The sequence below is a fragment of the Strongylocentrotus purpuratus genome, unplaced genomic scaffold (genome assembly GCF_000002235.5).
Source record: "Strongylocentrotus purpuratus isolate Spur 01 unplaced genomic scaffold, Spur_5.0 spur5_scaffold_16, whole genome shotgun sequence".
NCBI classification, from domain to species: domain Eukaryota; kingdom Metazoa; phylum Echinodermata; class Echinoidea; order Camarodonta; family Strongylocentrotidae; genus Strongylocentrotus; species Strongylocentrotus purpuratus.
In genome coordinates this window covers 11,970,478-11,998,387 of record NW_022145601.1, presented here as the reverse complement: position 1 = coordinate 11,998,387, position 27,910 = coordinate 11,970,478, and the positions used below count along the sequence as shown (strand labels likewise).

Sequence of the window (27,910 nt, the reverse complement as noted above, 5' to 3'; positions counted from 1 at the left end):
CATCGGACAAGTGTAGCATATATAGATTGATGTTTTGTCAAAAGGGTGTTTGTTCGTTACTATCTGTAACATAACATCAAATGTCACCTTAAATTTACGATTGATCGAGGAGATAAACTTAATTTTTTGGAGGTACAATTGACATTTGTGTTGTTACGGAGCCCAGAACATGACTTTATCTTTCAGCTCCTTACCAACTGTCTCTGTCTCTGTTACCAAATCATGTGTGACTTGGTAGGCATTTTCACATGGCGGTGACTCTATCGCCGTTGGAGTCAACGGCCTAGGTATTGTAAGTACTTCAGTAGGACTACTTCTATCTGAAATAAAGCAACGTAAAAAAGGCTTTAAGAAATGATTAAAACCAGACTTCAACCTGTGCTGTATTGTAAAGAACTGTGACTCATCTGTTATTTATCCCAAGTCGGCCCTTGGATTATATTGTATTAGGTTGGGTTATCGAAATGATTGAGATAAAATCATGGAATATGTAGCAAAAAGATAAAATGGTTCAATTTACAGAGTAAAAATTATACGGTATAAAAATACATTGATTGAACATTAAATAATATCTAAAACAAAAACTAATTTCAAGAATATGGGCCGCAGAAGCGGTTCTAATGCCCCTCCCCCTTCCCCCAAAAGAAGCACATAATGCTAGAAGACCCCACCTCCTGTTACTCCCTCCTGCCCCCTCCCCCCCCCCAAAAAAAAGAAGAAGATATTCATAGGTATTCCTCCAGAACCGCTCCTGATAGGCCATAGTCTTACCCTTTGTGCCTGCAGGCTCAGGTGATGTTGAACCTATCGCTTCAAGATCATGATGCTCGCTTCTTGTCAGCTCTTCGGAGAGCTGAGATGCTGATAAAGCAAAAATCAATCAAAATCAAATCAGAATAGCACAAATACAATTCATCTCGCAATCACGAGAGTAAATCGCAAGATTAAAAGCTTTTGTGTGTCTCCTTACAATGTTATTATTTCGATTTTGTTCAAATCGTCTGAAAATAAGGACATTGTTTCATGTAACAAGCTCGCCGGTATCCCATTGAAAAGCGTGTTAATTTTTCTACACACATTTCCCATTTGTACTCATGACGCTTTCGTAAAACGATGCCCTGCATATCGAAATTTGTGTATGAAACAAACAAAACAAATAAAAGGAAAAAATAGTACTAATACATTTTCTTTTAATCTTACATTTGGATGTTCCCCGTCCAACATCATTTGGTTCAGCTTTGCCTTTGGACGATGCAGATCCTTTCGGAGTTGATTGGGTAACTGGATTCTCGTCGGGGACATCTAAATTGTGAATACATGATATCAAAGTGATGAGAAGCGATTAGCCTAAAATGATACTTTTTTCGAAATAGGACTAACTTGCCATGGTTCTTTTGCTACCCTAAATGAAATATTTAGCATTGCACGTAAACAAATTGTACATTAAACACATATATATATATATATACCTACAGGCTGGACCAGTATAAACGCACTAGCATACTTCCAATGATGTGGGGTGAAATTCACTGGTACCAGCGGTGTAGAATCTGTTCACATGAAAAAATAGTGCCAGGATCGACAAAACTGGTAGAGGGTTAATTTTTTTTTTTTTTTTTTTGGGGGGGGGAGCATTTCGTTCAGTTTCAATAAAAATGCGTAACAAAATTCGTGTAAACTCGTGTCTTTTTCAGTACACAAGTCATTACAAATTATCTCAAATGAAAGAAATAATGTTATTGGAGTTTGTTTGGGTTTATTGTGAAGATATGTTACAGCTTGTTCGAAGCTCAGGCAAATAATCATTCCTGAAACTGCAGAAGAATACTATTTTCTCTGCCAGCACTGCCAGTGAGAGGTTTTAAGCCACCCCCTCCCCAAAAAGGAATTCATTGATATTACCTTTGTACCATACTGTAAAGCCGATTTCCTTCGTGATTTTTTGCTTCAAGATGAAAGTGACGAGAACTCCGGATACTATTTTTTCACGTCGCTGAAGAATGAACGGCATCCGATGGGTTGTCATGTCAAAGAAAGCACATTCTTCAAGTTCCTAAGAAAATCAGAGATAACCATCAATCAAGCGTATCAGTATAGCCCCACTACACTACTTATAGCTACTTGCGCCCTCTATATAGCAAACAATGCCTAATCGGTGACAGTTGGTCCCCCATGGTCCCCTTTTTCTTATGTTAAATGAGAGATGATTTGAGGAGATAACCACCTGTCAGTCACCATGCAGGGAGGTCTAATCAATCCTGGTCAAACTAGTGCGGATAGGCTTTAAGGTATTGGATTACACACTGTTGGAAAATAGACCATGAGATACCGATGCGCAATGAACAGTACGCTAAGGCAGAAATTTCATCAGTTCAGTCTCGCTATAAGAAAGCTCTAGCTTGTGTCTTTGGTAATGTAGACAAATATATATTAGGCCATGCAGAATAAGTAACGGACGATCGTTTGTCAGGATAATTTCCTTCGGGGGAAACAATAAAATTATTTCTTACCTTGTTTGAAACCTCGTCTTCGTTTTCCTGATGTCTGACAAAAAGGGGTCCCTTTCCCCAATATACACAGTACTGCTCACCAGGAAAGGCTACCTGGTAGTCTCGTATGGTATCCTGCAAAAGGTTGAACATATATGAATTAGCATTGATAGAATGATAATGACAATGACAATAATGATAATGATAATTGAAAAAAATAACGAGAACAAACTTTGAAATAATGCTGTTCTTCCACAGGGTACTACAATATACTTCAGCAATTGTCAGGTACTCGGTTACACTTTCGTGTAAAATATGGATTAATGTCTTGCCCAAGAACGTTAAAGCCGGGCTAGCATTCGATCCTTTAACCCTTGAATTCGGAGTCAATTGAATGAACGACTATACCACGACACCTCCTCAAAACGGGCTATTAATCTTTCATGGGTGTCGAAATGATTATCTACTCCAAGATGTGAAACGGGTATCCCGTTTGAATTGAATTGACAGTCATCTCAATAAATATGGTTATGAAACTTTTTGTCCCAACTCCAGTGTTTGCTAAACAAACAAAATTACAGTGGAAGTTCCATGAACTTACTATGAGATTTCCTATTCATTTTAACATGTAGTTAATTCAAATGCATATTTGTGCACTTTAATTTAACTCTAAGAATCCGGGATCGTGCAAATGTCAAATTTAATCTAGAAATCATGTCATCCAAGTTAGCCAATAGTCAATCAATATCAACGCTTGTTCATTTATTTCCGTCAGATTTCATTCGAATTCGTCTCACGGTGCGGTCCAAATTCGTCCTTGTGCAATCAATTACAAGAGAATTCCATTCAAATTCGTTGGATAGCATGACCTTTTAACGAACGAAGGATGTATTTGAATGACGCTTTGACGAAATCGATTGCAAAAGGGGCAAAAAAATGTCATTCAATTGTACGTTGGCAGCCAAGGATGACGAACTTGATTTGACTTTGACGAAATTAGATGTACAATGATGAAATAGATTGGACAAAGTCTGAAAATTAATCTCCAAATACGAAATACGTTTAATTCATAATAAAACTACCTCTTTCATGCCGTAGAAGTCGTCTTTAATGACGAGATAGATGCGGTTCAACACGTCTCTGTATGTTGACAGGGGAACGTATGGCGTACAGATGAGCCGTTTACCGATGAAGTATCTCCTGATTAAGGAGATAATCCACCATTCCGAGAAATGATCTAAGTACAGAATAAGGTGATTCTTTGCGACTACACACCGAGCAGCTTTGTCAGAAGCAGGAACTATCCTTGAAAATTCATCAGACCCTTTCAACAAGACACACATAGAAAGAAGGGACCGTGTTAATTTTGCTACGCGGTGAACTGTCAACGCTCAGGGATTTAGTATAACAAAGAAAGGAAAGTATTTTTGGAGTAAGGTTCGCAGATTGACTGAGAAGCTATGTTGGAAGGTCATTGTTTATTATGAGCAATGTCATTAAAAGATGTCAACTGCTATTTGGTGATTGGCTATTAACAAACAATTTCATGTATTAGATCATGCTTAATCTTTAGTTGTTTAATTCCCACAATTCCCTTCCATCTTTCCACAAGAATCTGGAAATTGGCGGATGTATTAACTGTGAGACTTATAAGTTATTCAAACACAAAGACTAACAAGAAAAATTAAAGTGAACTTTTATTCTAATAGAAGTTTATCAAGTAAAACTCAGTGAAAAAGAACATTCTGAGAGGAATATCAACATTGAAGTGAGGTCATATGATACCAGGAATAGTAGGGAAGCATTAATTTTGTGTGAAGATCTCTGTCATAATGGTGATGGACGGGTTCGTCCGGGCAGTCAGGGGCTCTCTGCACTGTCACAACAAGAGAAAGGAATTTATATGGAAATATGGGATCTATAGTAATAGGAAGTTCTAACCAGTTCTTCGGGTGTATAGTACAATTTCTGCCTTGTCTGGGTTGGTGAAAATAGCGCTATGTGAGACCGTGACTTCCACCGGGGTTTTAAACTGAAGACCAGGAGGGGATAGCTTAAGCCCAACTGAGATGATAACTTCGTCTTTGCTCAACTTTAAGTCAGGTGGAATGGTTGAAATTGCTTCTGCTGTGATATATTTAGCACTGTCCACATCTTCTAGTGAAAGTGGAACCTTGATGCTGTACTCGTTGAGACTTATAATCATTGTGTCTTCTGTGATGCTTTTCCTCGAGGAGCGAGAGATGTCTTGTGGACTGGCAAGAGATGGACCGTATGGTCGGGAGTATGGACGGGGCATTGGGCTAGGCAGAGCCTCACCGCTACAAGTACTGAGAAGGTCGCCAAAGTGGTCCTCTTCAAACCCAATGAATGGCTTAACGATCTGTGTTGCTTCTCTATTTAAAAGATAGTCATGTATACCCAGATGGCCACCATTAAGAGCAAGGCCTGAAGGTGTCCAGTAATCATCAGTAAGTCTCCACAGGTCTGCCCCTTTACTAACAAGGTATTTGACAACATCAAGATGACCCTCGGTTGATGCTCTGTGAAGAGCTGTAAATCCATTTTTATCAGCAATTTCAATGCCTGCTCCTTTGTTCACGATATACTCGACGACTTCAAGATGGCCTTCTCGAGAAGCACAAGCCAAGGGTGTCCTGTCGGTTTTGTCACATTTGTCAAGCTGTGCCCCTTTCCTAACAAGGTATTTGACAACATCAAGATGACCCTCGGTTGATGCTATGTGAAGAGCTGTAAACCCATTTTTATCAGGAATTTCAATGCCTGCTCCTTTGTTCACGATATACTCGACGACTTCAAGATGGCCTTCTTGAGAAGCACAAGACAAGGATGTCCTGTGGATTTTGTCACATTTGTCAAGCTGTGCCCCTTTGCTAACAAGATGATGCACTATTTCAACGTGTCCATTAGACGATGCAATGTGGAGTGCTGTTAACCCGTCTCGATTACAGTTATCAATATTTGCTCCTACGTTCAGTAAGACCTCGATAATACCCATATGGCCTCTGTTTGTTGCAAGACACAAGGGTGTCATCCCGCTCCTGAGTGCTTTGTCAACCTCTACCCCTTCGTTAACGAGAACTTTGACAATGTCAAGGTGTTCCCCAAACAAGGCCAGACTAAGTGGGGTCCAACCATCGTCAGTGCTCCTATCCAGCTCTACTCCATGACTGGTTAGATATTTCACTCCATCAATATTACCAGTTTTGGATGCATCATGTAGTGCTGTATATCCACCTTTACCACACGCGTTGATATTGGCTCCTTCTGTCAAAAGGTACTCTACAACGTGGAGATGACTTTCGTCTAAAGCAAGGTGTAGAGGTGTCCAGTAATCATTAGCTAGTCTCCCCAGGTCTGACCCTTTCCTAACAAGGGATTTGATAATGTCAAGATGACCCTTAAGTGATGCTATGTGAAGAGCTGTAAACCCATCTTTATCACCAATATCAATACCTTCTCCTTTGTTCACGATATACTCGACGACTTCAAGATGACCTTCCTGAGAAGCACAATACAAGGGTGTCCTACCGGTACTGTCACATTTGTCAAGCTGTGCCCCTTTGCTAACAAGATGGTGCACTATTTCAACGTGTCCATTGGACGATGCGATGTGGAGTGCTGTTTTCCCGTTTCGATTACAGTTATCAATTATTGCTCCTACGTTCAGTAAGACTTCGACAATACCCAAATGGCCTTTTTTTGTTGCCAGAAACAAGGGTGTCATTCCGTTCCTGAGTGCTTTGTCAACCTCTACCCCTTCGTTAACGAGAACTTTGACAATGTCAAGGTGTCCCCTAAATGAAGCCAAACTAAGTGCGGTCCAACCATCGTCAGTGCTCCTATCCAGTTCTGCTCCATGACTGGTTAGATATTTCACTCCATCAATATTACCAGTTTGTGATGCAGTATGTAGAGCTGTACATTCCCCTTTACCACAAGTGTTAATGTTGGCTCCTTCTGTCAAAAGGTACTCTGCAATGTCAAGATGGCCATCGTCTAAAGCAAGGTTTAGAGGTGTCCAGTAATCATTAGCAAGTCTCCCTAGGTCTGCCCCTCTTCTAACAAGGCATTTGACAATATCAAGATGACCCTCGAATGATGCTATGTGAAGAGGTGTAAACCCATCTTTGTCACCAATTTCAATATCTGCTCCTTTGTTCACTAACAGCTCTACCACACGAAGGTGGCCTTCCTTTGAGCATAAGTGAACCGATGTCTGTAGGTTAGCATCGACAGCATTCACTTTTGCTCCATGATTGGTTAGGCATTTAACCGTTTGCAAATGTCCATTTTCCGAAGCAATGTGGAGGGCCGTCTTGCCGGACGCATCCGAGCAGTTTACATCAACTCCTCCCGAATCCTCTGACTTGTCTTCTGAGCTGATTAATGATTGTATCTTCAGGACGTCTCCTTTTGCTGCTGATGAAAACAGCGCCATGTTAAACGTAATTCACACCTACAACGTTTTTCTCATTATGATATTACCGTGCTCTCCAAACACCATGTTACTTATACATAATGTGACATTGAACTACTGTGTAAACTAGCCTGTACCCTGTAGTACCGATGATATTTGGTCTATTCTGAAGGAACACTCAAGCGTGATTATATGAAAGCATTTCATGAATTGGACTTTGCATTCAGATCCGTATTCGGCTGTAGAAGTCTGCCTACATTACTGTGCTGCGTATTGCAACAACACAGTCCTATTTCCTTGCCATTTCTCTGTATTTTTTGTGGGCCTGAAATATACCTGGTTTTAGATCTGCGTGAAAGAAAAAGAACATGGCGGATCAATATTTAATTACGCCTCATTCATAACCATTGCTAGGTTGATATGCCCCCCCCCTTCCCCACGCACCAAACACACACTAAAAAACATCGAATACTAAGAAATATAAGAGAGAACAGGAAAAAAAGAGATATACGAAAGGGACAGAGAATGATAAAGAATTCCACATATAAGATCGCTTTTCTGTTAAACTCTACATGAATGTGTAATGATGTAATCGGTTGGTGTAGAATACTCGCTTCATACCTCTAGAATTGGCAAAATATAAACCAAATTTGTCATTGTATCGCCATCAATTAAGCATTATAAAATGCTAACAAAGTGCATATTATTCGCCTCTCTTCATGTACATATGCACTTCATAATCGAACCCTTTGCTCAAAATGTATGACTTTCATTTTTCTCATATTTAATACATTCTCAGAATTTTGTTTAGTAAAAAAAAATGGACTATCATCCTATATCTTGAAAATGAGTTCTAAAAAAAAAATAGACAAATTTTGATTCATGGGTGGTTCAACTGACAGAAGATGCCAGCTAGACCAACAACAGACCGGACACACTAATATATTGCCCCGAATCGCAGATAATCGGTCGGTTTGAAGTCAGTTTGGAGATATGATTAATACCCCCAGTTACACTGGCAAACCTACTTCGCACCGACTCCAAAGAGTCTAAACTGACTGTTTTTGGCCACTGTGGATAGTTTAATCGGATGTCTGGTATGGTCTGGGTGTGGATGTGTGTGTGGGTGTAGACAATCTATCCTTTCTTGTACTTTTCTTTTCGTAAATGAAAAAATCAGGGAAAAGAATCAAAGATCCCATATATTTTCTCAGTGCAAGGATAAATATGTAGATATTATATTGCAAGAAACATACAGTACTTCTGATATAGAAGATACATGTAGTTTAATGTGGGATGGGAGTTGGTATTTCAGTCATGATAGTACTTTACAAAGTAAAGGTGTTCTTGTGTTGATTAATTCACATTTAGATTTTAAGGTTCTTTCTTTAGTTTAAGATCAAATCATGAGATACATTCCAATGAAAGTATTTTACAGGGTTTTGTGTATTTTGTGTATTCTCCAGTAAGAGGAAAGAGGTCTTAAAGGCCAGAGTTTTCGCATGAATTTGAAAGAGATTTGGATAATACGGGTAAGGGAAATGAGATAATTATAATAGGAGGATATAGTATTATTATCATGAGTAGTCAGTATGGTATCGGTCTCATTGGTATGATTGAGATATAAGGTTAGAAAGGGTAGGTCACACATAAACATCAACAATGAAATCGGTCTGTGTAGAATAATGTGTAGACCAGTTCGTAATTAGCACATGGTTCGAATCACCTCAAACATCCACATATATTCTAACTTCTGTACAAAGTAACCTAAGTCTCCCAGTGTCAAATTGTGTATACAAACTGGAGTAATGGATCCGAGAAAGTCGTTGCTGAAGGCTCATTTGTGGGTTCATCTGTGAGTTGAAATACCCTAGCTATACCTTTAATACAGTATTCCGAAAATCAGAAGTTTTCAGAATATCACCCCAACATGTATTGCTTTATGGAATGAAATATATATTGCCCCTAGAATCATTGCCAAGAATCGGGTAATTCTCTAAAACAACCAGCAGCTACCTACGTGCAATTTAATTCTAAGAACGTATACTGATTAGCGTTTACTTTGTTGCCAAATACACACACGCATGATACATGTAATAATCTCAGCAGTTTATTCTCTTTCTGCCAAATTTATTTGTGTATGAAACCCTTGACTGATGAAGCATTGAGAGCTCTACAGAGTGAGTCAGAAAAATTGTCCCACTTTTTAAAAGTTGTATTGTTTGAGGTATGAATATTTAATCGTGGATTTCATGATATGTCTTGATAGAGTTATCCTCCCAGTACATTAAGGTACCATTTTCATTTGAATGTCTTCATGCATGACTGAACATCAGACATTGTTTACAAGACTGCCGTATCTCACTTGCGCCAAGTAGCAAGGTGAGGAATACTATAGTGTTTTTAACAAAGACTGCTAGACAGACAAGGCCCACCCAAACTGTTACTTTTTGACGGGAATTCTACCTCTCGTACGGAAAGTTGAGTGGCCGCTGTCCTCTTGGTGCGTATTGGCGAATGTTGTGCTTCATGATGATGATGATGATGAAGATTAAGATGATGACAATGATGATGATGATGATGACATGATGGTGGTAGTGAATTTGTACTAAAGGGAAATATTGCCAGGGCTATGCCACTTAAACATTCAACGATCTTGATAAAAATAATTGCTTAATCAGAAAAGGGGAAATTATGAAACAATTGTCACGGTGTGTGCGTGTGGGTTTGCATGTGCTTGCGTGTGTGTGTGTCTGTCTGTCTGACTGTCTTTGTTTAATGCACTGTTTTATTCCTCACCCGGTAACTTGGCGCAAGTGAGATCTGGCAGTCTTGTAAAGATTGTCTGATGTTCAGTCATGCATGCAGAGATTCAAATGAAAATAGTACCTAAATGTACTAGGAGGATAACTCTATCAAGACATAGCATGAAACCCATGATTAAATATTCATACTTCAAACATTACAACTTGTACAAAGTGGGACATTTGTTCTGACTCACTTTGTATAGGACCGCGTTCCAGTCAATGCCCTTTTTGAATGACTGGTATTCTAACGTCATTGGGTGTGCAAATATGTAATTACTTTTCAAACTGAGATTCTCACAATATATTCAATTTAATTCGATTAAATTTATTTTAAACACAAATGAAAATACATATCATATAAAATATATAATGTAATGTGCTATCCATAATACATTGTATATAGGAGTGCCCCATGGAAGAAGGCACTAAGGAGAAAAACAGAAAATCCTGATATTTTTTAACACAACAAACGAAAGAATTGTCCACGAATACGGTCCATTGACCCAATTGCCAATTTGAGATTCGCATATAGATTTAGAGATATCATTTTTCAAATATTAATAACTGCTTTATTATTTGACCGATTTATTCAAACGTTTGCAATCATGAGTTTCTTTTTTGTTTGCTTTCACACAAAATTAATGAACTTATAACAAAGGAGCACCTATCATACCTATCTATAACGAATATCATCATGATATACATAAAAGTTCAATTAATCCAATGCAATTAAAAATATATATGTACATAAAGTATACATAAACAGTTTGATAAGTATGAAGAAGAATAAACGTCGAATAAAGGTAACATAAAAGACGAACCCCTTTGTAATAAACGTTTGAATGAGAAGGATCTCAGTACGCAAAACGTAATAATGTTCAGTTTTTTTTATGAGGGATCCCCTTTAATTTGACAGATTACTTCCTTCCTTAGTTGTCTTCTTTATAACGATTTCGTCTCTCCAATATATATTTTTTGTTTTTTAATGACATTAAAAAAAAGGATACTCGCATATGAAAGGCAATAAAATCGCTGGTCTTGCCTTGCTCCTGGCCACAGGAGCTAATTGTTTTAATAATCTTAAACAAAATATTCAATTTAACACCTGTGGTTCCTTCTAGATACTTTCAAATGTTGAATTCATTTCATTTGATGTGATTTGAGTTGATGTTAATTCACTTCCATATACATGTACATCACTTTTCTGGTTACAATCCTGTCAATGTTTATTATTCTTATTAGATTTTTGTATTTGATAGATTTATTTACGAAAAGCAAATAAGTACCATTTATTTCATACATATTTATATGTACAAGAAGAGAAAATATTGGTCGGTAAAAATGGGCGGATAAAAGCATATGTGCTAGTTAACCTAACGCCTTATGCACAGCTCAAAAATGTATTTTGTACAAGTAACTTTCAGAAAACAAAACACAAACAAAGAAATTAAGGTACTATTGCAATCAATACTATATAAATATATAACTTTAACAATGTCTTACAAAATACTAAATATAATTGTTGTACACATACAGACTATTTGCATGGACTTTTTATTCATGATTTGTTCAACAAATGTGTTGTAACATAATCTGACATTAATAGGTAATCAAGTAACTAACCACAAGAGACAATGGAAATCGACCATGTGTCGTTCTAAATTTTGGCAGACGTAATTGTTAACCTTCTGTTTGCCCTGTGGAGTAACTATACTCTCTCTCTCTCTCTCTCTCTCTCTATATATATATATATATAAATATATATATACTCTATACACTATATATCAACATATGAGACAAACTTCTATTAAACAGATCAAAAATAAAAGCAGTTGAGCTGTATGAGTAATTCACTCTCTAAATGAAAAAAAGCACGAACTGCTATTTTCTGTGAATACAATATGCTTCTTTATAGGCTAACCTTATGTTGATTCCCCACACCTGTGTGGTTTTATCCACGTTTTATATGATAATGGATACTCTCAAAGTACGCCTAGGAACGAAATATTGCAATCCTGATACACTGATTTACATAACGATAATGACTATTCCATGGCAGACGTGTATCATAAGTGGCAACATCAACCCCTTTGATTTCCTCTCCAGCTATGTTCAGTTTACCATTTAATACCTCTTTCTACTTATCAACATGAAATACGTTTTCATTCAATTGATTTTTTTTTAGCAATGCAACCATTTTTCTGTGTGTTGCTTATTACTTCATCCACATAAATTTCGCCCTGGTCAGCTGGAAAAGTATAAATTATGTTAGAATCATCGGCAAACAGCCGCAAATCGAAATAATTAGTTACTGATGGCAGATCAATTATACATATAAAAACTGAGTTGGCCCTAGTACTGATCCTGGTAGAATACCATATCGTATCTTATTCCATTCAAATACGTTTGACTACTTTGAACAATATGAGATCTGCTACTGAGATAGTCCTTAAACCATGCAAGAGGTAAACCTCGAATGCCATATAATAGAGTTTAGCTAGTGAATAATGATTACCGAAAATATTGGTCGGTAAAAATGGGCGGATAAAAGCATATGTGCTAGTTAACCTAACGCCTTATGCACAGCTCAAAAATGTATTTTGTACAAGTAACTTTCAGAAAACAAAACACAAACAAAGAAATTAAGGTACTATTGCAATCAATACTATACAAATATATAACTTTAACAAGGTCTTACAAAATACTAAATATAACTGTTGTACACATACAGACTATTTGCATGGACTTTTTATTCATGATGTGTTCAACAAATGTGTTGTAACATAATCTGACATTAATAGGTAATCAAGTAACTAACCACAAGAGACAATGGAAATCGACCATGTGTCGTTCTAAATTTTGGCAGACGTAATTGTTAACCTTCTGTTTGCCCTGTGGAGTAACTATACTCTCTCTCTCTCTCTCTCTCTATATATATATATATATATAAATATATATATACTCTATACACTATATATCAACATATGAGACAAACTTCTATTAAACAGATCAAAAATAAAAGCAGTTGAGCTGTATGAGTAATTCACTCTCTAAATGAAAAAAAGCACGAACTGCTATTTTCTGTGAATACAATATGCTTCTTTATAGGCTAACCTTATGTTGATTCCCCACACCTGTGTGGTTTTATCCACGTTTTATATGATAATGGATACTCTCAAAGTACGCCTAGGAACGAAATGTTGCAATCCTGATACACTGATTTACATAACGATAATGACTATTCCATGGCAGACGTGTATCATAAGTGGCAACATCAACCTCTTTGATTTCCTCTCCAGCTATGTTCAGTTTACCATTTAATACCTCTTTCTACTTATCAACATGAAATACGTTTTCATTCAATTGATTTTTTTTTTAGCAATGCAACCATTTTTCTGTGTGTTGCTTATTACTCCATCCACATAAATTTCGCCCTGGTCAGCTGGAAAAGTATAAATTATGTTAGAATCATCGGCAAACAGCCGCAAATCGAAATAATTAGTTACTGATGGCAGATAAATTATACATATAAAAACAGAGTTGGCCCTAGTACTGATCCTGGTGGAATACCATATCGTATCTTATTCCATTCAAATACGTTTGACTACTTTGAACAATATGAGATCTGCTACTGAGATAGTCCTTAAACCATGCAAGAGGTAAACCTCGAATGCCATATAATAGAGTTTAGCTAGTGAATAATGATTACCGAAAATATTGGTCGGTAAAAATGGGCGGATAAAAGCATATGTGCTAGTTGACCCTAACGCCTTATGCACAGCTCAAAAATGTATTTTGTACAAGTAACTTTCAGAAAACAAAACACAAACAAAGAAATTAAGGTACTATTGCAATCAATACTATATAAATATATAACTTTAACAAGGTCTTACAAAATACTAAATATAACTGTTGTACACATACAGACTATTTGCATGGACTTTTTATTCATGATGTGTTCAACAAATGTGTTGTAACATAATCTGACATTAATAGGTAATCAAGTAACTAACCACAAGAGACAATGGAAATCGACCATGTGTCGTTCTAAATTTTGGCAGACGTAATTGTTAACCTTCTGTTTGCCCTGTGGAGTAACTATACTCTCTCTCTCTCTCTCTCTCTCTCTCTCTCTCTCTCTATATATATATAAATATATATATACTCTATACACTATATATCAACATATGAGACAAACTTCTATTAAACAGATCAAAAATAAAAGCAGTTGAGCTGTATGAGTAATTCACTCTCTAAATGAAAAAAAGCACGAACTGCTATTTTCTGTGAATACAATATGCTTCTTTATAGGCTAACCTTATGTTGATTCCCCACACCTGTGTGGTTTTATCCACGTTTTATATGATAATGGATACTCTCAAAGTACGCCTAGGAACGAAATGTTGCAATCCTGATACACTGATTTACATAACGATAATGACTATTCCATGGCAGACGTGTATCATAAGTGGCAACATCAACCTCTTTGATTTCCTCTCCAGCTATGTTCAGTTTACCATTTAATACCTCTTTCTACTTATCAACATGAAATACGTTTTCATTCAATTGATTTTTTTTTTAGCAATGCAACCATTTTTCTGTGTGTTGCTTATTACTCCATCCACATAAATTTCGCCCTGGTCAGCTGGAAAAGTATAAATTATGTTAGAATCATCGGCAAACAGCCGCAAATCGAAATAATTAGTTACTGATGGCAGATAAATTATACATATAAAAACAGAGTTGGCCCTAGTACTGATCCTGGTGGAATACCATATCGTATCTTATTCCATTCAAATACGTTTGACTACTTTGAACAATATGAGATCTGCTACTGAGATAGTCCTTAAACCATGCAAGAGGTAAACCTCGAATGCCATATAATAGAGTTTAGCTAGTGAATAATGATTACCGAAAATATTGGTCGGTAAAAATGGGCGGATAAAAGCATATGTGCTAGTTGACCCTAACGCCTTATGCACAGCTCAAAAATGTATTTTGTACAAGTAACTTTCAGAAAACAAAACACAAACAAAGAAATTAAGGTACTATTGCAATCAATACTATATAAATATATAACTTTAACAATGTCTTACAAAATACTAAATATAATTGTTGTACACATACAGACTATTTGCATGGACTTTTTATTCATGATTTGTTCAACAAATGTGTTGTAACATAATCTGACATTAATAGGTAATCAAGTAACTAACCACAAGAGACAATGGAAATCGACCATGTGTCGTTCTAAATTTTGGCAGACGTAATTGTTAACCTTCTGTTTGCCCTGTGGAGTAACTATACTCTCTCTCTCTCTATATATATATATATATATATATGAAGAGCTTGATTCCAAAAGGAGCTAAATCCATATTTTATAAAAACTGAGTTTTTGTCTTAAAATAATGGTTTCCTACATGGGAACAAAATGCACTATATCGCATTCTAAAATTTTACCAGGAAGTATGAATTTTTTTAGTTACAATATCATGTTTCATTCCAAAAAGAGCTAAATCCAAATTGGTTTCATTCCAAAAGGAGCTAAATCCACTTTGGGTAAATCAACTTTTTTGTTTCTCCACTTTCCCTTCAGCCATGTACCTTTATGTTGTCATTTATGTTAAAGGTGTCGCCATGGACCAATAATATATGATAAGAAAAAAATCTACCAGTTATTTCTGATTTTTTACTAAATTATTAAAATTTATGGATTTAGCTCCTTTTGGAATGAAACATGGATTTAGCTCCTTTTGGAATGAAACGGATTTAGCTCCTTTTGGAATGAAACTGTGATATATTGTTTACTTTCTTTGCAAAAGGTAATTTTAGATGTGATTTCACTGTTATTATTTAAAAGGAAAGGTTTGCAACTAATTTAAATAAATTTCAGTGACTTTATTGAGAAAATATTCTAAAATTTCACAAATTTTAGGTACAATATCATGTTTCATTCCAAAAGGAGCTAAATCCACGAAAAATAAAAATCTAAAAATTAATAAAAAATCAGAAACAACTTCTAGATTTTTTTAAATCATATATTATTGGTCAAAGTTGACACCTTTAACATCTATAACAGCATGAAGGTACATGGCTGAAGGGAAAGTGGAGAAATAAAAAAAGGCGATTTACTCAGAATTACCCAAAGTGGATTTAGCTCCTTTTGGAATGAAACTCTTCATATATATATATATATATATATAAATATATACTCTATACACTATATATCAACATATGAGACAAACTTCTATTAAACAGATCAAAAATAAAAGCAGTTGAGCTGTATGAGTAATTCACTCTCTAAATGAAAAAAAGCACGAACTGCTATTTTCTGTGAATACAATATGCTTCTTTATAGGCTAACCTTATGTTGATTCCCCACACCTGTGTGGTTTTATCCACGTTTTATATGATAATGGATACTCTCAAAGTACGCCTAGGAACGAAATGTTGCAATCCTGATACACTGATTTACATAACGATAATGACTATTCCATGGCAGACGTGTATCATAAGTGGCAACATCAACCTCTTTGATTTCCTCTCCAGCTATGTTCAGTTTACCATTTAAAACCTCTTTCTACTTATCAACATGAAATACGTTTCCATTGAATTGAGTTTTTTTGGGGGCAATGCAACAATTTTTCTGTGTGTTGTTCATTACTTCATCCACATTAATTTTGCCCTGATCAGCTGGAAAAGTATGAATTATGTTAGAATCATCGGCAAACAGCCGCAAATCGAAATAATTAGTTACTGATGGCAGATCAATTATATATATATATATATATATATATATATATAAAAACAGAGTTGGCCCTAGTACTGATCCCTGTGGAACACCACATCTTATCTTATATCTTATGGATAACGTTTAACCACATTGAACAATCTGTTACTAAGATAGTCCTTAAACCATGCAAAAGGTTAAACTTGATTGCCACGATTAGAGAGTTTTGCTAGTCAGTATATTTAGATTAATGGTTTAAAAATTGCTTTCTTAAAATCGATGAATTTGCCAAGAGTGAACCTCACTTCTTCGTTCCTGTAAAAGTAACCAATATAATAATCTTGATGCAGCGAAGCATATAAGAGGGTAAACGTTTCCTTACTAATGTGTATAATGTACTTATAATTGAATAAGGTTTACGCAATATTGGGTAGTAATGATTTACCCAACCAACAATTCTTTAACTAATGTTTGGTCAATTTTATAGGCCAAAATTGTTCTCATATTTTAACCCGACGCTGGATTTAGACTTTTGTCAAAAAAGTAGTTTAAAAAAGAAAATTGGGCAGAGATTTAAGTTTTCTTTCAAACTAGATTTTGGACCCTGAATAGGACGTAAATGAATCAGGAAAATATGGACCTTATAGTATACCTTTATTATGTTTCGTGCAAATCTAATGATTTGGTTTGTTAAAACCAAATTACGGGTAGTTGGTAGATGTAGGTTGTAGGAATAAAGAGGCATAGATCCTGGATTAAAGGGTGATATGGAACAGATTGAGCTAGTTCCCTAATCACTGGAGTCTGTGTCATCATCTTCCATTTGATCATTCCGAGGATCAGCTGACTTTGTCCTCTCAAACACATAGTTCTCGCAGAGCTCTTGACAATCCCCACGATTCATGCGTTCGAACGCCTTGGCCAAGTCCCCAAGGTTCTGAATCTTCTTTTGACTCTCCGCAAGAACGAGTAGTTCTTCAGTCGGGTTCTTGCACTGCTCCAGTGATTGTATGTAGTCTCCAAGTCCCAGCTGATCGGCAAGACCCCTCCAGTCACCAAAAACTGGGCTTTCTCTGTTCAACCGGCAACGCAGCTCATGCTGTAGCCTAGGAGGTACTATGGAAGCAATTGCAACAGGAGCATGGGCAACAATATTTCCTTGAGGATTATTCCCTTGGGGATTGTGGATGACCATCTCTCGGACGTAGATATTGACGTTCCCAGAACGCTGGTGCACTGGATCTGCTAAAGGTCCTGGAACCAATTCTTGGACAACGTTTGCCGCAAATGCTTGTGGGGCTAAGACTCCCATTGCCTCCTCTGCTGCAGAATCTAATGAATGGACGGGCTCTGTCGATGATGTCGGAGCTTAAAACAAATTTGAACAAAAAGACGATGTCGTAAACCAATAATATCTTTCGAATTTCCGAAGAGCGTGTGAAGGATATAAGCGTATATCACAATTATTTGTGCTTCCAAAGTACTTAAGTTATTATGAACCCGGTTAAGTTCCAGCAACCATTTCAGGTAGCCTGCCCACTTATTACACATGGATCGAGTGTAGCATAAATATGAACAATAATGTTTTGCCAAAAGATTTCATTCGTTACTATCTGTAACATAACATCAAATGTCACCTTAAAGTTACGATTGATAAGAGGAGATAAGCTTAATTGTGTTGAGGTACTAATGACATTTGTGTTGTTACTGAACGTAGAACACGACTTTATCTTTCAGCTCCTTACCAACTGTCTCTATTTCTGTTAACAATTCATGTGTGACTTGGTAGGCATGTTCACATGACGGTGACTCTAGCGATGGTGGAGTCAGCGGCCTAGGTCTTGTAAGGACTTCAGTAGGACTACTTCCGTCTGAAAAAAATTCAACGTAAAAAAAGCATTTACAAAATGATTAAAACCAGACTTCGACCAGTGTTGTAAAGAACTCTGACTGATCCGTTATCTATCGCAAGTCGACCCTCGGATTGTATTGTATTAGTTTGGGTTATTGAAATGATTGAGATAAAATCATTGGACATGACTTTTTTGTAGCAAAAAGATGAAATAGTATAATTTACAGAGTAAAAATTATACGATATAAAAATACATTAATAATAAAGTAAAGGAACAAAGGCCAATTTCAAGAATATAGGCCGCATTAGCGGTTCTAATGCCCCGCCCCTCCCCCCAAAAGAAGCATATGTAGAAAACGAATGCTAGAAGACCCCACTCCCTGCTACCCCCTCCCCTCTCCTGCCCCCCCCCCCACAATAAAAACATATTCATATGTATTCCTCAAGGACTACTCCTGATCGATGATAGTCTTACCCTTTGTGTCTGTAGGCTCAGTTGATGTTGAACCTATCGTTTCAAGATGATGCTCGCTTCTCGTCAGCTCTTCGGAGAGCTGAGCTGCTGAAAATGCAATTATCAGTCAAAATCAAATCAGAATCAAATCAAAATAGCACAAATATAATGTTGTGTTTTTCCAATTTTGTTAAAATTGTCTCTTTACGAAATAAGGACATTATTTCATGCTACAAGCTTGCCAACACCCCATTGAAAGCGTGTCAATTTCTTTTACACACGTTTTTCACTTATAGCCATGTCGGTTTCATGAAACGATGCCCTGCATATCAAAAAGTTTGTATATCAATCATACAAAGCAAGAACAACAAAAAAAGAAAAACTATATTAATACATTTTTTAAATCTTACATTTGGATGTTCCCCGTCCAACATCATGTTGTTCAGCTCTGCCTTTGGACGATGCAGATCCTGTCGGAGTTGATTGGGCAATTGGATTCTCACGCGGCACAACTAAATTATGAATACATGATATCAAAGTGATGAGAAGCGATTAGCATAAAATGATAATTATTCCAACTTGAATTCACTTGCCATGGTGCTTTTGCTACAATAAATGAACTGTATAGCATTGCACGTAAACACAATATACATATATATGACATATATAAATATATAAATATATATTGAATAAGGAAGACTAATTGAACATGGTTGCAACTCCGAGTTTCACGCCTTGCGAGCGATCATCAGGCAACTGGTAGCATTCTTAAAAGTACATGATTACTCTACAACCTGGGTGCAAATACACTCAAAATAAGACATAACTAATAAAATAAAATACATAAGATTTACTTATGGGAAATATATGTACAGGGTGGCCCAATATAAACGACTAGCATACTTCCAATGATGTGAGGCCAAATTCACTGGTGCCAGCAGTGGTAGAATCTTTTCAAATGAAGAACTATCAGGATAGCAGGGTCTACGAAATTGGTAAAAATGTCTTTTGTAGTTTTCGGGAGCATTTTGTCCAGTATTAATACAAATACGTTTTAAAAAATTGGACAATCTCACGTCTTTCTAACACAAGTCATTAAACAATATCTAAAATGAAAGAAATAATGTTTTTGGAATGTTATGTTCGTGTTAAATCTGATGTTTTTCACAGCTTGTCCGAAACTCAGGAAAATAATCATTCCTGGAACTGCAGAAGAATACGTTTTTCTCTACCAGCACTGCCAGTTATAGTCTTTACGCAACCCCCCCCCCCCAAAAAAAAAGGGGGAATTCATGCCCTTAATGTTACCGTTGTACAGAACTCTGAAGGCGATACGCTTCGTGATTGTTTGCTTCAAGATGAAAGTGACCAGAACTCCGGATACCATTTGTTCACGTGACTGAAGAGTGAACGGCATCCGATTGGTCGTCATGTCAAAGAAAGCACGTACTTCAAGTTCCTAAGAAAATCAGAGATTCCCATCAATTAACATCCTACGAAGTTAAAGAAATTGTGCCATGGTACATTCTAATTTAACAGTGATACCATGAATTCAATTGATTGATTTGATTTCATACAATAATTTACAAGAAGAGAAACTATTGGTTGGTAAAAGGGGCCAGATAATAGCACATGTGCTAGTTGAGCCTAACCCCTATGGCCCATGTTTTAATCGTTTTTCCTAAAATAATATTATAATGAGAACCAAGTAACCTCATCAAGACCAGGGGGGGGGGTAAAAGAAAGGAGGCGAAACTCTTGTAAATTATTCAAACGCATCCACGAGTTCCAAAGCGTAACAATGGGATGTGTTACATTCCACTTGGCTTTGAAGTTCCATGCTCCGAACAGTGCTTCCAATGTGGGGACTATTGGAAGCCAGGCACCAGTTTTATATTTATTACAACATATTACATTACCGGCAAAATGTCGGTGAAAATCAAAAAATTATATGGGGATTAGATTGGGAATAGTGCATCAAACAATTGTTCGAATTTAGTACTCCGTCCTTCCTATAATTTGTTTGCCAGAGTTGGTAAAAGAAGAATTACATCCTGACAAAAACTCAATATTTTAGGATAATGCGCTAATTTGTACATGTTTTAATGTCCCTGTTATTTAATCAATGATTTAAAATCTTCAATAACATTAAGTTTGTAAATGCATGTTTTTCCGTGTTTTTTATATTTTTGAAGTTAAAAAAAGAATGAAATTACACACGTCTGTGTTCGCTTGTTCTACTCTTTACACATTCAACAACGGATGAGAAATCATTGAAAGGGACAACGAACAGTTGCTGTGATATCATTTTCTGATGTAGGAATTCTAAATCCTGAAATTTCCTGCGCTCTTTTATCTCACCACCTGGTCAACAGTTGCCGATTAGCGTATAACCTTTCGGCGGCTTGGAGCATAGGGGTCAAAGGAAAGCGGTTTGATTCCAGTCCTTCTCTACCACGTCCCTGTCAAGACCACGTACAAGCGCTTCAACACAGAAACAGCGTTTACATACATATACACTGTGGTCATGAAGGTGGAATATTATTTTTTACCCGAATTTATGGAATAATTTTGACAATGATTTATTCATAATAGATCTAGATAATAGTAAACATTCTCATGTCTTTAAGTCATAACTGACGGTAATGAGGATAAAGCCTCACAAAAGGGCACTAATATAGCTGATCGACACGGTTTTGATCCTGGGGCCTCAAAGTTACGAGGCCATTGCTTTGAATCTTGACTGTACGCAGTCCACAAAAAGGGGGCAGCCCATACATAAAACAAACAACCCCAAAATGCAATAAATTATCGTGAATTCATTGCAATTTCCCCGGTCCCTAACAGGAAAAATTCATCTGCACGGCCATGCATTATGGTTCAAGACATGGCCACACACAGGAATTTTCCTGTTGGGGACCGGGGGAAAATGCAATAAGTTATTGATAATTTATTGCATTTTCTTTGTTTTTGTTTTTATTTGTGGGGGCTGCCCCATACCTTAGCCCCCGCTGCGTACAGTCATGATTCAGTGGCAAAGCTATAGCCTAGTAACTGTGAGGCCCCATGATCAAAACCGTGTCGATGTACTATATTACTACCCTTTTATGAGACATTAATCCTCATTACCGTCAGTTATGACTTAAGGACGTAGGTCCCCTAGTTGATAAGCATAGTATCATACACATGCTTGAGCAGTCACGCAAAACAAGCACTCGCCAATTAATATTCAATAACACATGAGAATGTATGCTATTATCTAGATCTATTAGGAATAAATAATTGTTGAAATCATTCCACCTTTATGACCAAAACTGTATATAGAAATACAGTATACAAACGTGATTGCGGCAAGTCGCGTTTATCAACTCTTCGCGATTTGAAATGAAAGCCTTGTCTCTTCGCAGCTGCTTTGCGCCGTTTGGCCCAGGAACCAAAGAGTTGCTCGGAGGTCAAGTAGGGAGCGCGATGTTTTTATGTTCGATCGCCCCGCCGCGCTGGTGATTATGATACGGCCGCGATTTGTTTTTCTTTTAAAACAGGTTTGCTATTACTAATATTTCCGGTCTTCTGATTGGCTGATATGTTTTACTTTATTTACAATCTTAGAGTTGTGGGTTTAAATCCCAGTAATTATTCCGTCATATTTTTCCCTTTATAAATGGTGAGGCAAAGCAATAAATAATTAAAGTCTAATTGTTTGTAATTCTCTTTACAAGCTGCTAATGACATAAAAGTAAAACATATCAGTCAATCAGAAGACCGGAAACACAAACCTGTATGTTTGGGGAAAATCCGCTGCCCGGCCGCCGAGCAGGCTACTTCTCGGGTTGGGACCATGGCTTAAAGGGAGTGTGTCATGATGAGACTGTGTGTCTTTCCCATGGCCCTACTCCTGGCCAATCGGGTATAATACGACTACGGACGACGCGACCGCAGCATTCACGTGCGTGCAACGTACGCGAAACCGAAGCGTAAGAAGAACTTCTGTCTGTTTCGCGAACGCTAGCGTGCGCTGACCCAGTTAATCAAGTCCATTCGTTTACGTGCAGTTGTCCAAAAGAAGACGTAGATGGCATTAACCAGTATATCCCATGATACACTCCCTTTAACTTGGTATCATGATTTTTTTTTTGTCTACTTATGAAATGTGATTTATTGCATACATACTCTCATTGTGGTTTTTTCATTGTATTTCAATCAGGACCGTGATAAAAACAGCTTTACTGATCAAATTTATCCTGCATAAAGTTGTTCATTCAAATAAATATCCTGCAAAGTAATTTCATGCATTGGTCCGCCTAACGTGTTAATGAAAGCCACAGTGTACTACAGGCGCGGATCCAGGGGGGCCGAGCGTGCCTTGGCCCCCCCCCCCCCGCCAAAAAAAAAAAAAAAAAAAAGGAGAGAGAGAGAAGGAAAAAAAGGGAAAGAGGAGAGAAAGGGAAAAAAGAAGAGGAAGAAGAAAAGAAAAGAGGGAAGAAGGAGATCGGGGGGAAAGACTTGCCTCCCCCCTCCCCCCCCCCAATAAAAAAATTAAAGAGAAGGAAGGAAAGGGAAAGAAAAAAAATAAAGAGGAGATAAAGGTGCAGTTGCAATTTTTCCCGCCAACAAGGTGTAGATCGGAGGGGGAGGGGGGGGGGCACTGGCATTCTGATAGGGGATGGGGGGGGGGGGTTGGAGAAATAGAATTTAAACGTGGTTTATTTATAATTCCATAACGGTGGTTAACAAATAATGCTGAAATGAGATAATTTTCCTCACTACATGCGTTTGTTGGAAAATGACAAATTCCTAAATTTACAGCCAGGCAAGAAAATGCTTCTTGAGATGCCTACATATCAGGGCCCGCGGAACGGCGGGTATCGGGATCCTCGAGCCCCTCCCCCCACACTTTCTTTGAAAAAGTATATTAAATAGAAATAGAAAGAAAGAGAGCGAGAAAGAAAAAATAGTTAACTGCCAGTGTCACATTATAATGGGGTATCAAAATATGCTCATCTGACCATGATTAAAATTAATGCCTAAAATCCTAAGGGCTCTGCCCCCTGGATTCCAGCTAGGGCCCTAAGGCGGGCCCTTAAATGCTCATATGACGGTCATTTAATGCCTAAAACTCCTGATTTCTGGGGGCTCTGCCCCCTGGACCCCACGCCAAATAGTGTCCTGCTAGTGTCACAAATAATAAGGTATCAAAAATGCTCATCTGACCGTAATTAAACGCCTAAAACCCCTGAGCTTCTGGGGGATCTGCCCCCTGGACCCAACTAAGAGCCCTTAGGCGGACCCCTCGATACTCATCTGACCGTAATTGAGTGCCTAAAACCCTTGAGATTCCGGAGCTCCGCCCCCTGAACCCCAAGCCAATTAGTGACCTGCCATTGTAACAATTAGATATCAAAATAATGCTCATCTGACCGTAATTAAATGCCTAAACTCCTGAACTTCCGGGGCTCTGCCCCCTGGACCCCGTCTAGGGCGCTAAGGCGGACCCCTGAATGCTAATCTGACCGTAAATTAAAACCTTAAACCCCTGAGCTTCTGGGGCGGACAAGGTATCAACATATGTTCATCTGACAGCAGGCGCGTAGCCAGGGGGGCGGTGGGGTGGTCCCCCAATAAACGCCGGCCAAAAATGAGAGGAGTGTAAAGGAAGAGGACGTAGGAAGAAAAGGGAATAGACAAAGAACATATTTGAAATTCAGACAAGGATTTAGAGTCGAGAACGGTACAACGAATCGTCTTTTTTCTCTAATGAATTAATGAAACGTCAAAGCTTCCGCGCTACGCGCGGGGGAGGGCAGGGGGAACTTAATCCAGACGAGGATAGTTTTCGGGAACAATACAACGAATCGTCTTCTTTCTATAATAATTTAATGAAACGTCGAAGATTCCGCGCTTTGCGCGGAAGGGGGGGGGGGGGAATTGATATAGTCAAGGATTAAGAGTCGAGAACGGTACGTCTAATCTTCCTCTTTCTCTAATGATTTAATGAAAAGTAAAAGCTTCCGCGCTTTGCGCGGGTGGGGGAAACAAAATTATTTTCGACAGCGGAACAACGAATCGTCTTCATTCTCTAAAAATTTAATGAAATGTCGAAGCGGGGGGAAAACTGAATTTAGACAAAGATTAAGAGTCGAGAACGGTACAACGAATCGTCTTCTTTCTTTAATGATTTAATGAAACGTAAAAGCTTCCGCGCTTCGCGTGGGAGGGAGGAAACTGAATTTAGACAAGGATTAAAAGTCATAACGGTACAACGTATCGTCTTATTTCGCTAATGATTTAATGAAACGTAAAAGCTGTATTCAGACGAGGATTATTTTCGAGAACGGTACAACGAATCGTCTTCTTTCTCTAATGATTTAATGAAACGTACAAGCTTCCGCGCTTCGCGCGGGATGGAGGAGGGGAAAACTGAATTCAGATGAGGATTAAGAGTCGAGAACGGTACAACGAATCGTCTTCTTTCTCTAATGATTTAATGAAACGTAAAAACTATTTTCAGACGAGTAGGCACGTACGGAAAGAGGGAGGGGGTTAGGAGGTTGACCCTCCCCCCTTCAGTTTTTATGTGTGTATTTTGGAGCAACCCCCCCCCCCTTTTCTGTGATTTTTTTATTTTTTTATTATTAATTTTAAAAAAAAATTAAAAAAAATATGCCAATGGCTGACCTAAAAAAGGGTGACCCCCCCCCCCCACGGTACAAAATGTCAAATTTTCAAATTTCGAGACCCCCCCCCCCCAAAAAAAAGGTGTCCTCTTCCCACCCCCCCCCCCCCCCTCTTATTTAGCGGCTGGCTGAGTCGTTACGATTTTTTTTTCGGACCAAAAAAAAAAAGTGGGCCCCCCCCCTAAGAAATACTGGATTTGCGCCTGGTGTACTAAAAGCGTTACCACAAAATCCCATCTAGCGCTATCTGGGGTCAGCTGTAGCAGTATGGTCTTGTAACCAAAAAACTGTGAAATACGTATTTTACAGTTCGGTGCCCGTAACTCGCTGAAATGATAAGTATCGCTTCCAGCCCTCTGTCTGCGAAGCGGAAACAAAGTATTGGATTACACAATGTTGGCAAATTGACCATGAGATGGCGCTGTACAATGAACAGTACGCTATGGCAGAAAGTACATCAAGTCAGTGTCGCTTAAAGAAAGCTCTAGCCCGCGTCTTTGGTAATGTAACAACATATATACATTAGGCCCTGTCGAATAAGAAACGGACGATTTGTTTTTCAGGATAATTTACTTCGGGAGAAACAACAGTAACAATTATATTGCGATTCTTACCTGTGTTGACACTTCGTCTTCGTTTTCCAGATGTCTGACAAGTAGGGGTCCTTGTCTCCAATATACACAGTACTGCTCACCAGGATAGGCTACCTTGTACTCTTGTATGGTATCCTGCAAACGATTGAACATATGAATCAATATTGAACAAAATAATAGTGATAAAATAATAATAGTGATACTAATTGGGGGGGGGGGGGGGGACTAAAAAGAGATTATGATAAGAAAACTTTGAGATAATGCTGTTCTTCCAGAGGGCACTGCAAGAACCTCCAGCAATTGCCAGAAGTTATGGGACACCTACCCCCTGGGACAACTACCCCTAGGACAACTACCCCCTAGGGCAACCACCCTCTAAGACGACTACCCCCGGACAACTACCCCGTAGGGCAACTACCCCCTTGGTCAACTACCCCCCGACAACTACCCGCATGACAACTACCCCCTAGGAAAACTACCCTCGGACAACTACTCCCCGGGCAACTACCCCCAGAGAACTAACCCCTACGACAACAACCTCTAGGACAACTACCTCCCGGACAACTATCCTATGGGGTAATTGCCCTGGGGTAGGATAAGGTATTTGAATGATGCTCTAACGAAATTGGTTGCAAACTGACAAAATTGTTTCATGCATTGTACGTTAGCAGCCAAGGATGATGAACTTGATTTGACTTTGACGAAGTTAGATGCAAAATGATGAAATCGATTGGACAAAGTCTGAAAATGAATGACCAAATACGAAATTGACTATGAGATGTGCAGGATTAGAAATTTTCGTGACGAAATGAGAAGGAAAAAAAGATCATTACACATAACATGAACCAGAAATATACCGGATTGTTAATTCGTTACAAAATTACCTCTTTCATGCCGTCGAAGTCGTCTTTAATGACGAGCAAGATGGGGTTCATGCCGTCTCTAGATGTTGACAGGGGAACGTATGGCGTACAGATGAGCCGTTTACCGATGAAGTATCTCTTGATTAAGGAGATAATCCACCATTCCGAGAAATGGTCTAAGTACAGAGTAAGGTGATTCTTTGTGACTACACACCGGGCAGCTTTGTCAGAAGCAGGAACTATCCTCGAAAATTCATCAGACACTATCAAAAAGACATACACAAAAAGAGGGGACCGTGTTAATTTTGTTAAGCAGTGAACTGTCAATGATCAGGGATTTACTTTCATATGATAAAGAAAAAAATATTTTTTGTAAGGTTTGCGGATCAACAGTACACCTTAAATTAAATATAAATCCAAGAGCGAATTAAAAATGATTAGACGAAGTGCGGGAAATAAAAGGAAACACAGCGGAAGGGAAAGGAATTTATATGGAAATATGGGATCTATGGTAATAGGAAGATCTTACCAGTCCTTCGGGTGTATAGCACAATTTCTGCCTTGTCTGGGTTGGTGAAAATAGCGCTATGCGAGACCGTGACTTCCACCGGAGTTTTAAACTGAAGACCAGGAGGGGATAGCTTAAGCCCAACTGAGATGATAACTTCGTCTTTGTCCAGATTTAAGTCAGGTGGAATGGTTGTCAATGCTTCTGCTGTGATATATTTGGCTCTGTCCACATCGTCTGGTGAAATTGGAACCTTGATGCTGTACTCGTCAAGACTAATAATCATTGTCTCTTCTGTGCTGCTCTTCCTCGAGGAGCGAGATCTGTCTTGTGGACTGGTAAGATATGGATCGTATGTTCGGGAGTATTGGGGCATTAAGCCAGGGAAAGCCTCACTACCAAACGTACTGCGAAGGTAGTCATAGTGGTCCTCTTCAAACCCAATGAATGGCTTAACGATCTTTGTTGCTTCTCTATTTAAAAGAAAGTCATGTATACC

At 38.1% G+C, this 27,910-nt stretch overlaps 1 protein-coding gene across 1 annotated transcript; it reads right to left on the bottom strand.

The window, feature by feature from the left end:
- Positions 1–27,910, bottom strand: LOC105443770. The gene is made up of 7 exons (XM_030986788.1): positions 27,433–27,910; positions 3,572–3,813; positions 2,511–2,624; positions 1,903–2,053; positions 1,201–1,302; positions 772–861; positions 1–320 (listed from the first exon to the last, which is right to left on the bottom strand). Exons 1-7 carry the CDS (start codon positions 27,785–27,787, stop codon positions 154–156), a joined length of 1,221 nt encoding a protein of 406 aa, XP_030842648.1. The 5' UTR covers positions 27,788–27,910; the 3' UTR covers positions 1–153.